Raw genomic sequence first — 14781 nt, 5'->3', positions numbered from 1 at the left:
ATCCCTAAAAATGAACAAAAAGATAATAAACTTTCTTTTATTAAGTTCTTAATACTAATAATTACAAAATTCTAAAATTATAACATCATTAGATAACATTTTAAAAGTTAGAAATGTTTTTGAAGAAAAAAATATAAAACTCTTTTTGCAACATAAGATATCCAAATATATTTTCTTCTGTTTTTTTTTTTTTTTTTCCACTTTGACATAGCAATGTGTATCAAGTCTGAATAACCATAGTTATTCAGGAGTTCAAAACAATGATATTGGATGATAAAGAGGTTACATGTGTGAAAAATGTCTAGTAAGAGCACAGAATTACTGAAATTATACTGAGTTAATTTCTGCAAACAGTACACATATCCTAAACCTACATACTACCTTAAAAATTTCTAGGAAACACAAGAGCATATAGGCATATATCCATATATATAACATAAATCCATTTTTATATATGGCATAAATCCATATATATATTTGTGTGTATATATATTTTATATATATATATAAAATCCAAGCATATATATCAAAATGATGATATCATCACCATATGTCATAGTCACTGGGGGATTCTACGGTACACATGTGAAAAATAAGGTGAAAAGGGCAAATTACAACTTATACTATTTGCTTTGACTTTGAGGAACCCCTTGAAAAGGTCTAGGATCAGATCACCTTTCAAGAACTGCTGCTGTATACCATTATGTTATTCTCTGTGTATTCCAATTTCATTGACACATGGCTGAAATACAATTCTTTGTACTTGGATTTCCTCTCCCCTCTGTTAGTTGTGGCTTTCGAATAGTAGATTAGCACAATTAAAATCACTAAGACAAATTCAGAATGTGGGACATCCAATAAGACAGTGGTCCCAATGTCTTCAAAATGTCAATGCCATAGGGGAAAGGTGGAAGGATCTTGTAGAATAGGAGACTAGAGGAATATAACAGCCAAAAGCAATGTGTAGAATCTTACTGGATCCTGGTTTGAGAAGAAAAAAACCAGGAAAGACATTTTTGAACAATAAGTAATATTTGAATATGAAGCAGATACTAGATGATATACAGAATTGAAGTTGATTTTCTTATGTATAATTATTATAGTTATTTAGGAACATGTTCTTATTTTAGGAGATGTATGCTGAAGATTGGGGGTGAGGCAGTATCTGCAACTTGCAAATATTTCATCAAAATATCTCTAAGCCTGTTTATCACTACACACATAGAAAAATAGATGAACTGAAGGTGGAGAAAACAAAGATGGTGCAATGGTAACTTACAGCTGCAAATCTAGATAGTAGGGATACAGGTGATTCTTGAACTATTCTTTCAGCCTTTCAATTTGTTCAACTTTTTTCATAGTAAAAAGGTGGTTAATAAATCACATATTCTTAATATTATTCATATCCAAATCATTATCTAAAAGAATATGGAACTGGTTTGAAAGTTGCATGAAGTATTTGCTAATACTTTCACTGTAAACCATGCAGTTCAGTGGGTAAGTGATGAGCTCCACATGATTTTCATCCTTTCTTCACCTATGTTGAGAGCTGTGACCTCAGGCAAACTCTCAAGGTTGCACTTGTCAAATCTGTGAAATGGGTGACACTGACAGTGGTTATTTCAGAAGGTGGATGTAAAACTAACCTTTATGTTCTCTATAAAATCCATAGCCCAGTGCCTGGCAAATAGAAAGCACCCATATCTCACCTTCTATTATTGTCATTGCAAATTCCAAGTCCTTATTTCATTCAATTAGAAAAGCCAGTGGTGGAGTGCCTGGGTGATGCAGTCCGTTAAGCATCCAACTCTTAGTTTCGGCTCACGTCATGATCTTGGGGTCATGAGATCGAGCCCCGTGCCGGGCTCCGTGCTCAGTGGGGAGTCTACTTGAGATTCTCCCTCTGCCCCTTCTGTTCTTCCCTCCCTCTCTCTTTCTCTCTCTAAAATAAATAAATCTTAAAAAAAAAAAGCCAATGGCAAAGCTCTACACATATTAAATCATCTCTATTACATTACATTCAAATGCATTCTGTAACTTCAGGCCTATTGAAAGTCCTTAGGGAGCAAAATGTTTTAATAGATATGTAAGAATTACTTGTAATTAGTATGCAAATTATTATAATAAATTATTTTTTATATAAATTAAAATATTCTCCTCTACCATTGAGACGTGCTCTGGAAGTTTGTCCTGATAATTATTTTGCTTTAAGTTTTCTAAATCATAAACAATTTCATCTTGAATTATATGTCCAAATTAGTGGAGTCTAAATGTCTTTTGATGTATTTGGGGGAAATTTAACCAACGTATTTCATGGGTAGAATTCCAAATTATGAGTATTCTAAATTGTTCTTGGTGTTCAAGCTACTGGTGACCAATAATTCTTAGAAAGCAAATTATATGAGAGACCTTATGTAGTGTTGGCAGTAATAAATATCTTAAGATTTTAAAGATGGCTACAAAAGTGTTTTCAGAGCAATTTATTAAAGTGAAACTATTTATTTTTTAATTGCTTTCCATTTTTTTAAATCTAGAAGTTCTCCGGTTGTTACTGATTAATTTTTTACAATGTTTCTTCTTAAAAATCACCCTTACTTTTTGTTGGTAACAAATGCTGCCAAAGGCTGTGAGACATTTAAGTTGGAGAAGATCATAAGTATACAATGGAATATTATTCAGGCATGAGAAGGAAGGAAATTCCGCAGTTTGCATTTGCAACACAGATGGAACTTGAAGGCATTATGGGAAGTCAAACAAGCCAGACTGAGAAAGACAAATAGATTGTATCCTATATATGTGGAACCTAAATAAAAGTCAAGCTCATAGAAACATCTAGCAGAAAAGTTAGGGGGTGGGGCAGGCTGGAGGGTGGAGCAAACAGGAAGAGGCTAGTAAAAGAATACAAACTTTCAGCTATGGTTTAGGATGAATAAGGTCTATATCTCATGTGTAATATGGTGACGATGACCAGTAGCACTGTGAAATGTGCTAAAGGACAACTGGAGTGTTTTCAACCAAAAAAAAAAAAAAAATATATATATATATATATATATATGTGAGGTGCTAGTGGTGTTAATTAACTAGATGGGAGGAGCCCTTTACAATGTATATCAGATCATCACGATGTACACTTTCAATATCTTCTAATTTTATTTGTCAATTATACCTCAAAGCTGGGGGGGGGAGTAAAATTATAAAAGATAATTTAAAGTGCCCTCCTAAAACTTAATGTTTCTGTTTCCATTTAGTATATTACGTAGTCAAGCAAATATTTTTTTTCTCATGGATAAGAAAGAACTCTCAGAAACATGGAAGTATTTATGGTATGACTTGGCATAGGCATAGCCATGTTGAAATAAATGGTGGAGCCTAGAAGTAATAGGCCTGTCTAAAGAAGGGGGCCAATTAAAATGAACAGAGAAAAACTCAGTCGTGATTTGTGTTTTTCACAAATACCCACTGGGATGGAAGCATTCTAATTATTCTTAGATCTTAGGAGACACTGAGATAGAGCTCATTAGAAGAACAAGGAAGGGCTAGATTTTTCAACCTGCATTACTTGTGATAACAGCTTCTTCTGTCTTCCTCACTTTCTGTGATAAGTTCCATCCAGCTGCTGAAATACACTGCCTTCTGGAAATTAAAACCCATGTGACCAAGACCACAGCAGTAAATCTGGTGGAACAGATGGTCCCGGGTGAATTGTTCTACCTCTGCATAAAACCCTGGGATTTTATCAATAGGCTTTACACTAAGTAATAGGAATTAGAGTGACAAATTAACAGTAAAACTTCCGTGCTTATATCCAAACAGTATGCTATGGCTTCTTTCATTGTATCGTTCCAATCAAGCTGGAATTATTCACTAAGTCAAATATCAGATATGCAAATGTATATGCGCTCATTTAGTGTCCTCTCTCTATTCGAGCAGTGAGATGGGATTAAATGGGAATTTAGTTCTATATCCCAGATAGATTTTCCAGGGGAGCTTCAAAAATTACATGTTGATAAGTGTTTTTATTTCTTTTAAGTTCATTACTATTTCACATCTAGAAGAACTCATGGGTTTGTGCATTTAGCATCACTCCGTATTTTCATTTGCTGGTCAGTGGGGGACAATAAGAGGAAGGGAGAAGAACTCATAATTTTCCTGGTCTACTGACTCTGGCTCTTTTCTCCACCCTGTCTGATCTGATCCTTCTCATTGTCCCAGGAAGCATTCACACATCTACACTTTCATAACTTTATTCAACGTCCTCTATTGAGTTATTTGTTAATGATGGAAAACACAGGGGTTGAACAAGACCGATAAATAGTTCTTATTTTTGTGGAGTTTAAATTCTAGCAGGGAGAACACCCAGGAAAAAAATATCTGATTAAGTGTCTAATGACGGTTATAGCAAACGATAAAGGAGTTCATGCTGGGAGAACCTGACCTAGCTGGAGGGGGTTGGGGAAAGAGGAAGCTTCCAAGGTTGCTGGATGAATGTTTGAAGGTCTGAGTGTATCATTGATCGAGCTGTGGCCTAAAGGATGAGCAGGAGTTGGCCTGTAGAAGGACTTTGTGCACATGTGTGTGAGTGCGTGTGTGTGTGTGTGTGTGTGCGTGCGCGCGCGCATGTGTGTATAGAGGGACTCAGAGAGGCAGATGGAAGAGAAGGGAATCTGGTGACAGACTGATAAGGGAGAAAGTGGTTTTTCTCCCCATTATAGCTGAGGCATTTGCAGTCCCACAGTTAATTATGCGTGGGATTTGAACTCAGTTCTGTTCAGCCTCAAAGTTCTTTCTAGTACAACACGGCTTTTCCCATCAAATCATGCTTAAATTCCTGCTTTGATCCTTATGCATTTGCATGTTGCTGCCTTGTTTGTGAAAGAAAGTTGCTTCAGCATCATCTGTTTTGTTTTTCAGTGTCCCAACATTCCAGAGCCTTCCTGAAGAGATCCTCAGTAAGCTTGCCGATGTCCTTGAAGAGGTAATTGTTTGTCCTTGAACTTTTTGAGGTGGGACATAGCCCAGCATAGCAGTGTGATGAGGAGTCATACACTGCAGAAACCTTGTAAATATTTTTAAGCTCTGGGATGAGCTCTCTACTTGGCTTCCAATAAAAAGCAGCTCGGCACATCTGTCATTTATCCACAGTTAGAAATGTGCAAATCAACTAAGCTACAGAGGGAGGGAAACCTCCCTGTGGCAAATAGAATGTGACTTTGACTTCCAAGAATGGGAGGCAGTGTATTTCTCTGATTACAGTCGGTGTAAACCAGGATTGCATGAGGTACCGGGAACTCTGAAGCTTTAGATGAGCCAATTTACATCAGGGCTTAGGAGTTGGGTACTGTTGTAGTAGTGTATGAGTGTATTTGAAACCCAGTAGTTGTGTGCCTGCATGTGGAAAGGTCACTGTTCATTCTTACTCTCTGAACCTGCGGAGCCCAGGCGGACTCTTGAGTGAGCTCGAAAGGATAGGGTCTCTGGTGCCTATAGAGCCTGGGAAGGAGGGGTATCAGGCTGCACGTGTGGGTCGGTGGGGTGATGGGGGGGTGATAGGAGCTGGAGGAAACCCCAATGATCCAGAAATCAAGGCTATCAGCTGAGAATGAGGAGGGGGCAGAGGTATGAGAGGTTTGGGGGCAGAGGAGAAGGCAGGAGAAAACGAAGGTGTGTTTGAACTAGAAGAACAGCATGATGGCCAGGTGTCCTCCGCCCCACTGGATGTTAGCCATCCTGAGTCTAAATTAAACAGGCAAGGAAGAACTCATTCAAGACTTGTGATAGGGGCAGAGATCAAGCTCGACTCTGCTGGAACAAAAGGTGGCAGGATTTTTAAGTGCGGGGCTGAGCTAGTGGAGAAGAATGTGGTGGGGGCCTTCCCAGGGGAGGTAGGGCAGTGCGGTGAGGTCATTTGTGTTTGCTCATCATCCCTTCCGGAAGTCGGGCTCCCACCCTCCCATAGCCATGTGGATGGGTGTTTGGCCAGGGAACCAGGAGTGGCGGAGGGAGAGAATGGGGAGCAGGTGAAGGAAGGATGGTGGGGGCTGACCACCACCACCCCCCCACCGCTAGTTCAGTGGGCCGAGGAGGGGGAGGCACTCAGGGAGGAGCGGGGCCAAGGACGGATGGTGCATCAGGGGGTTTGAGTCTCCGAAAGCTGAAGAATTGTGGGAGTGGCGCATTAACAGGAGTGAGTCGGAAAGGTACTGAAAATGTTTTCCTCTCTGGCTCCTGACTCTTCTGGTCATTCTCTGATCCCTGGAACCTGAGAAGTGCCTATATACATATTCTTAGTTCCATGCGTATGGAAGGGAGCTCCCCTATGGTTTGTTGGTATCTCTCGTCAACTATGTGAACACACAATAAAGCAGAGGTCACATTTGATTCCTAGGTTCAAGTGTAAAGAATTCATGAGAAAAAAGACTGGCTGCATTTCTTTCTGAATGCCCTAACCCCTGTACCTACAGCCTCTCGGGGTGTAAAACTGCTTTTCTCAGTTCTTTCAGTTTTGCTTTCCTTGCTGAATACACTGAAGGCCTCTCTGATGACCTTTCTCTTTTTAAACAAAGCAAACTAAAAGTATACACTTACTAGACCCAATCAAGCCCTTCAAAAAAGAAAAAAAAAAATCCTTCAATCATGTTCTTTCTTTTTCACAGCTGTGGAAGGATTTGTATGTTCTGCAAAACAATAGCTACGGCTCTAGAATAATTCTGAATAATAATAATAATTCTAGAAATAGGTTTGCATGGTATGTCAGATTTTCTTATCAAAAGATGCCTTAATTTACGTTTGGATGGTGTGAGCCTTAGCACAGCCCACACCCACGCTGCCTGGGAAGGGAAATGCGTGATTAAGTGCCCACATATTTGTTTTGAGGGTACAGAAATGAAGTTAACAGACAAAATGCAAAGTAGACCTATAAATAGACTCCCCAATGCATGAAAAGTCTTCTACTCAAGTTGAATCAACAAGCACAGTGAGAAATTAGATTAAATTATGTATCAGATGGAGTGAAACAAATTTGGAAGAACAAAAGCAATACCAGTGTCACATAACATTAAAGGGAAATGTGCTTGCATAATAAGTGAGCTGTCTTTCTTGCTGCAAATATCCACAAGATGAAAGAAGCCCAGATTACCTTGAAAGAAAAGCAATATTATTATAACATTCAACAGAGAAGTTGCAGCCTTGTTTGTTGGACAAATACTTATGGAGCACCTGCCACGTGCCAGGAATTGTTCCAAGCTCGGGAGATTCAGGGCTGTTCTCCCTTAGTGGAAGTTCCAGCAGAGGGTACAGATAAGCAGTAAGGAGGGAAACTAGCCTTGAGGGATGAGGCCACCCTGGACCAAATTACCAACGAAGGACCTCTCTGAGGAGGTGATGTTCAAGCTGAGATCTAAGTGCAGATACAAGATGCCATGCATGCGGGGCAGAGGGGAGGCAGTCACTGGTCCTGAAACGGGGGTGGAGGGGAGAGGAGCGGTTTCCTGTCCTTAAGGAACAGAAAGAATATTAAAAACTTGGGACAGGGGGAGGTAGGGACGGAGAGAGCTATCAAGTGTCACAGGTAGAGGAATGAGAACAGTGTCACTGATGGGGTGTCTCAGGAGGTCCTTGAGGACACCTGTGGGATACTTGGGGTATCCTCTTCTGTAGGTGAAAGAGAAGCCCCATGTGAGTTATTTCTGCTGCCCCTGCCCCAGCCTGCTCCAACCGTTCTGTGATTTCTAGCGCGGACATACCCACTTGTGTGTTCCTCCCCATGGGTTTCTGAATCAGAAACTAATACCCTTACTCCAAGTATAGCAACTTACTGCCCCTTTCTTCTTTCCTTTTATATCACATAGTAGAAAAATTCCCTTTGTGTATTGAATCTCTCTTGCCTTATTTTAGGGACCTACAAATGTTCTCTCTAGGTCTTTTGAGAAGTTGTATGTGGACATAGGTTCTTGGCGAAAGGCTGTCTGGATGAATCACAATAATCCCAACATTTTCCCAGGTTGTGTTTTGCAAGACAGGTTGAAATAATTTACATGGCTTTCTAATTATTTACATTCATTATCACCATAGTATGCTCTGTCACCCCACGGACTCTAAGTCCTAATACATACCAGATTATTTTACATGCTCCAAATATGGTTTGATAGAGAAGCCATTTTATTGTTTGTCAAATAAATTAGAAGAGGATTTTTAGGTGCATGTGGGGAATACCAAGCTCCTACTTTATAAACTGATTTCATTGACCTCTATTCTATCCCATATATTATGGCAAAAATATATACTTGAATTAATTAGTCAAGTGTTAGAATTTGTTCTGTGAATCGAGGAAACACCTGTGGGTAAATGAAAAGAACTGTGAAATTATAAGATAGGAGGTGATCTCTTCTTTCTTACTATAACAACATCACACACTTTCCTTCTTCCTTTATGTACACATGATTAGTCGTCTTGATGAATTACATTTTTCAAATGGATGGGACCATGCCTAGTTAATCTCCAACTGAGAAATAGTTCCCTTCAATGCTTACCTATCCAAGCACAATGGAGAATAAACCCCGTATCTAATATTCATTCAACTATCAGGACTGTGGTGACACCTTTAAAGAAATTAACAAATAAAAACATTTCCTTATAGAGAAGATGAAAAATGATTAACCTGATACCCTACCGTAAAGAGTGCTCAAAATTACTTTGGTAGTAGTTATGCTTTCACCAATGAGGGCGAAAAAGTTTAGATAACTCAAGGAAAACTGTACTTCATGGAAAATGCCAGAGTGAAGAGCAAATCAAGCCAACAATTTCACTTTTCACCACTTGGCATAGCATATTTTCCCTTTATGCGAATAGAAGTGGGGCATGGGTGCTATATTTAAATCTCTTGATTTTTAAATGGAAAATAAAGCATATCAAAACCACTTCTTTGCTTTTATTGAAATCTGCTTCATGGCCAATTTGCTCAATAAAAAAATTGGATTTGGTTGTCTTAGAATTAAAAATCCTCTTTGCTTCACTAGCTTTTTAAAGCTCTTTACCTTGGGGTCTACAGTTTCGTATGGTTGGATCTTGGGCACGTCTGAGCCTATATAATGGGTTGTTCTGGTTTGTTTCCCTAGATGGTGCATTTATTTTGTTTTTGTTTTTATTTATTTTTTTATTGGGTACTTAGACTATCATGGCCCTGACAAGGTCTTAGACAAATAATATTCTTTGGACTTCTTGAAAAGTCAAAGTAAAAATCGAAAAAAAAAAGGCAAGGATGAAACATTTTCAGTCCACCATTACTGTGATAATATGGTAGGAAGCAAATACCAGATTATACAGTCAAGGGAACATTGCTGGAGAAGGAGGTTAATGTAACAGAGCCCCTTCACCCCCTCCTTGCTGCAAGGCCCAGCAGGTGTGATGAGGTATCTCATTGTTCCTTGGTGGTACCCTGTCATGGTGACATCTTCTGAGATCCCTGTGAATCTCTCCAGTTGAGTAATTCAGGGAAAGTCCTGCATTTGATTGAGTTATTGGAGCACTCTATGAAGCTCTCTTTATACCTTTATAAATAGTCCAGGAGTCTTCAGGAAAGAAACGGATGGAGCAGATAGGAACACTTTAGTTCTTTTGAAATCTGTTGTTAGAATTAAACTTTTTCTTCCCTTCCTTTAGGCCTGGCTCTTGCTATTCAAAGCCAAGCTGGAGGGAATTCAAAGACCTGTTCTTTCTCAATTGCTTTGGCATAAAGGACTCTGAATTTGGAGATTGAATTGTTTAGTTCTCTCTGGTTTCTTCCCTTCTGTGAGGGAAATAGCTGCCTTTGAAGGGGGATGACATGGATGGTGTGTGTGTGCGTGTGTGTGTGTGTTGGCAGGATGTAGAGATTGGAAAGTAAAGACAAAACTCTGTTTAATATTAGTTTTTTCACATCTTATTTTATTATAGAAGGAAATAAGGAATGGGAAAAGGTTTTCACAAATCACGTGCAATAAAGGACTTGTATTCAGGGTCCTCCAGAGAAGCAGAACCATCAGGATGTGTATATTCTTTTTTTTTTTTTTTAAAGGTTTTATTTATTTATTTGTCAGAGAGAGAGAGCACACAAGCAGGGGGAGCGGCAGGCAGAGGGAGAGGATGAAGCAGGCTCCCCACCGAGCAGGGAGCCTGATGGGGGCTCCATCACAGGACCCTGGGATCCTGACCTGAGCAGAAGGCAGACGCTTCACCGACAGCCCCCCAGGTGTCCCAGGATGTGTATATGTCTATAGAGATTTGTTCTAAGGGATTTGCCCATGAGACTGTGGAGGCTATAGCAAGTCCAGACTCTATAGGGCAGGCTGGCAGGCTGGAGCCTGAAGGAGTTTGTGTTGCAGTTCAAATCCAAAGACCATCGGCTGGCAGAATTCCTTCTTGGCAGGGGAGGTCAGTCTGTGGTCTATGAAGATCTTCAATTGATTGGATGAGGCCCACCCAATTATAAAGGGAGATCTACTTGACTCAAAGTCCACTGATTTAAATCTTATCCACAAAAACCCCTCACTGACAAATCCAGAATTATGTTTGACCAAATACCTGGACACTGTGGCTAAGCTAAGTTGACACATAAAATTAACCATCAAAGGACTTGTGTCTAGAATATATAAAGAATACTTACAACTCAATAATAAACACACAAGGAGTTCAATTTTCAAAGTAACACATGAGGAGTGCCTGGATGGCTCAGTCAGTTAAGTGGTCGGCTCTTTCTTTCAGCTCAGGTCATGATCTCAGGGTCATAAGATTGTGCCCTGAATGGTCGTGAGAGTTTGCCCTGCTTAGCAGGGGGTCTGCTTGAGGTTCTGTCTCTCCTTTTCCTTCTGCCCCTTGCCCTGCTCCTGTGCATGTGCGCATGCCCCCTCTCTCTCAAAATAAATAAATCTTTAAAAGCAGCACATGAATAGACATTTCCCCAAAGGAGATATACAAAAGGCCACTAAGCACATGTAAAGATGTTCAACATTAATAGTCATTAGGGAAATGAAAATCAAAGCCACAAAGTTATACCACTTCACACACACTTGGATGGCTAGAATAAAGAAAAGACAGGTGATAACAAATGTGGATGTGCAGAAATTAAAACTCTAGGGGCACCTGGGTGGCTCAGTCATTACGTGTCTGCCTTCGGCTCAGGTCATGATCCCAGGGTCCTGGGATCGAGCCCTGCATCGGGCTCCCTGCTCTGCGGGAAGCCTGCTTCTCCCACTCCTCCCTCTTGTCCCTGCTCATGCTCTCTCTTGCTATCTCTGTCTGTCTCTCTCAAATAAATTAAAATCTTAAAAAATAAATAAATAAATAAAACTCTAATACATCACTGGTGGGGTTGTAAAATCATGTGGCTTCTTTGAAAATCTGGCAACACCTCAAAATGTGAAATGTAGGGCTACCATGTGATGTGTACATTCTACTCTTGCGTATTTTCTAAGAGAATTGAAAATAGATGTCCACACAAACACTTGGACATGGATGTCTTTTGCAACATTATTCCTAAGAGCCAAAAAGTAGCAACGAAAATGTCCATGAATGGATAGATCAACTGTGGTGTACTCATACAATGCAATGTTATTTGGTTATAAAAAGAAGCCAAGTACTGATCACACTGCCACATGGATGATCTTGAAAGCATTGTGGTAAGTAAAATGCCACACGTTGTATGATTCTATTTAAAGGAAATATCTGTTCTGGACAAATTCTGTTTGTCTATTCTAGGCCAATCTATAGAAGCAATAAGTGAATTAGTGCTAGAGCTGGGAGGATGAGGGGCCTCTTGTGAGCGACTCTCCAGAGTATGGGTCACTTTTCAGGGTGATGACAATATTCTGGAGTTAGATTTTGGTGATAGTTGCCTAACTCTTTGACTATCCTGAAAACCATTGAATTGTATACTTTAAATGGGTGAATTTTATAATACATGAACTGTATCTTAATAAAGCTTTAAAATAGATTTAAAAGAAAAAAGAATAGAAGTATAGGCTGTGACGGTGTGGTGGAGTATGGACCATATTGCTGGAAACGATGTAAGACAACAATTGAAGTAACTTGGAAATTTGCCCTGGAGAAGACTTTGGTGGGGGAGAATATTGTCTTCCTTTTTAAGTCGACTGCATTGTCTCTGTTAAGAGGATGAGATGCTCAAGTCTCTAAAAACAGTGAGGATTTAGCAAACTAAGCCATCATTCTTGAATGTCTCACCTGGGAATGGGGCTAGCATCCCTTTCTGCCTTTTGTAGCATTGCCGTGGTCTTCAATTGTATAACGAACGTAAAATCTTTAAACCTGTGAACACATCGTTTCAGTGCTTACGGACCCCTTCCACATACTGGTACCTGTAGAAAATCTGTATCGTGCAGACACAGTGAGGTTAGCAGATGAGCCTGCTCAGGGCTGTCGCGTATCTGGGCTGTCCTGAGTCCTGGGCTTTGGACCTGGAAGGCTGCACAGATACTGGTGAGGTCTGGGGACCTCTGCTGCTGTTAGAATCTTGGGTGAGAGTGGCAGGGTGCTGCCGCTGACCTCTAGGGGATAGAAGCTGGGATGATGAGGAGCATCCTAAGATGCGCAGGGCAGCTCTGCGACCAGTGTCCGGCCCCAAATGTCAGTAGGAGGTAGAAACTCGGCTGCAGTCCAAAGCTACAGCACACTTGGGAACTCTGCCGAAAGCATGATGGGAATAAACTAGGGTGATAGGATAGTGCCGGGGACGGGTGGAGGGCTTTCGCCGGGGTCCTTAGGAGAGTTAGCCCTGAAGAGGTGACGTCGAGTTGACAGCCATGCGAATGGCGTGGGTGGCAAAAGAGAGTCCAAAATGGGAAGTATTAACAGAAGTGGTACATTTTTGGAAAGCTGCAGTGCAGAAGACATTGAGGTAGGACGTTGTGGATCCTTACGTGTTGATTGGGTGTTCGAACGATACAGACTGTGCCACTTCTGCCTAGCTGTGACTCTGTTAGAACTACCTGCTCAGCGAGACTTCTGTGTTCCGAGCCTCCTCCGTGGCCCTTTCTCTCCCTATGGGCAGTTCCTTCTCCCCAACCTCCTAGAACGACGTAGCTATCAGTATGTGGAGGGCAGAAGTGCATGTTCATCGCTTTCGTTGGTCTCCAGTTCTGTGAAGATTTCCCCGCTTTAGATTGTAAGTTCCTTAAAGGCAAGAACTTGGTATTTCTTTTCACTGGGTGCCTGGAAACAGCTGATAAAAACAGCAATGCCTTCTACTGACTGATGCTGATTGCAGCACCAGACTGAGGTCTTCTGCGAAACGCCATCTGAGGTAAACACTATGAAAGCTCCGATTCCCAAGTTCTAGCTGGGGATCCGAAGCTCGGGCGATGCAGCTAAGAAAACGAGGAGGTATGTTAACCCACTCGGTCTGATGCTGGAATCCACACCGTTCCCAGCTATATACTGCCTTGCATTTTGGAAATTTGTGCACTGAAAGAAAAAGAAAAAAGCTACTTGTCCTCAACCCCCCACTCTCTCTTATAAGTAGGAGATGCTTTCTTCTGAAAATGTTTTCTTGTCTTTTTTTTTTTTTCTCTGTGAAAGATTAGTTTTCTCCTAGTCAGTGTTTTTAATTTGTTATGACAGGACTCCACTTTATGCCACACACTCTGAAACAAGGCCTTTTTAGTCATTTTCTCACCAGAATATGTGTGCTTTGCTCCATGCTGCTTGCACTTCATTAAAATGTATGTGCTCTGCAAATAGGAAACCGATCTGTAATAAATCCGCTTTCTAGAAAACATTCAGAGAAAGTGTCTGAGATGGTTGCTGCATAAGGATAGAGAGGCCTGCTTGGTGCTGCATAAGGATAGAGAGGCCTGCTTGGTACTTGGTACTTGGTACACAGTAGGCATCCAAGTCCTCAATCGATGAGGAGCAGAAGCTCACTTGGGCTTACAGCTCACTAGGAAGAAGCAGAAAATAAGAAAAACAGTTGGGCTTTCAGCTTTTGTCACCAAATACAGAGCCCATCTGTGGTGGAGTGATCAGGCAGCTGGGAGAAGCTGGGAGCGTGGGCACTTGGTCCCAGATCTCCCCACACCTTTGGCGGTGTGTGCCCCTGAGAACCCACGGCAAGGCGGTCCCCCGTTCCCTGCAGAGAAGGAGTCCTGTGGTTTCTGAGGCCAGCGCCTGCAAGGCTGTCTGCTGGTAGATGAGCTTCTGAACCGGGGCAGACAGTGTATCAGGCGTGCACGTTTATCAAATGTCAGGCAGCATTAATGAGGAGGAAACTGACCAGCCGGGGCTTCAGGAGGATTGCAGCTATGTCTGAGAGAGGATCCTTCTTGGCGTCCTATGCCCTGTATGTTCTCTTAATTATTACGGGATGCTCTCAGTGAGCCTCTCTTATCTCTCTGGGAAGAGCTACTGTTCTTGTTTATTACTTACACCTAAAAATTATTATTTTAATAAAGGCAACATGATGTGTCTTCTAAATAGACCTGCAGCGCAGCATCCTTGTTCTCGGTTTTCTGTGGTGCTGTGCAGAGCAGAGTTCTGTTCCAAGAATCATCAATGACTGTGGGCCCGAGAGCAGGGGGCTCTCCTGCTCACCCCGAAGAACTCTGCTTGATCCTCTTCTTGTGCATGGTTCCCTTAATTTCTTTGTCTAGTTTGTACTTGAAAACCATATGCTTGCTCCTATACCAACTGGAACTTGCCCATTTCCCGACGGTCTGTAAGTACCTGAAGGGTAGCGTATGTCTCAACTTCTATCCTGTTTCCAGCAGAGCGAGGATTTGCATAAGAATTATACCC

General features: G+C 41.2%; 1 protein-coding gene across 3 annotated transcripts in view; it reads left to right on the top strand.

The window, feature by feature from the left end:
* The window catches only part of PRKG1 (protein kinase cGMP-dependent 1), a 1261682-nt gene that overhangs the window by 889788 nt on the left and 357113 nt on the right, over positions 1-14781 (top strand). For all 3 annotated transcript variants that reach the window (XM_064594539.1, XM_064594538.1, XM_064594540.1), the window contains one exon: positions 4912-4975. In XM_064594539.1, coding sequence (XP_064450609.1) covers positions 4912-4975 — 64 coding nt within the window. The remainder of the gene's footprint in view (positions 1-4911; positions 4976-14781) is intronic.

Source organism: Mirounga angustirostris, unplaced genomic scaffold, assembly GCF_029215605.1.
Source record: "Mirounga angustirostris isolate CCGP_5_RB_7025 unplaced genomic scaffold, mMirAng1.0.hap1 SCAF_6, whole genome shotgun sequence".
Classification (NCBI taxonomy): Eukaryota; Metazoa; Chordata; class Mammalia; order Carnivora; family Phocidae; genus Mirounga; species Mirounga angustirostris.
Note: the sequence above shows the minus strand (reverse complement) of the source record. Positions and strands in the feature narration are given on the sequence as shown.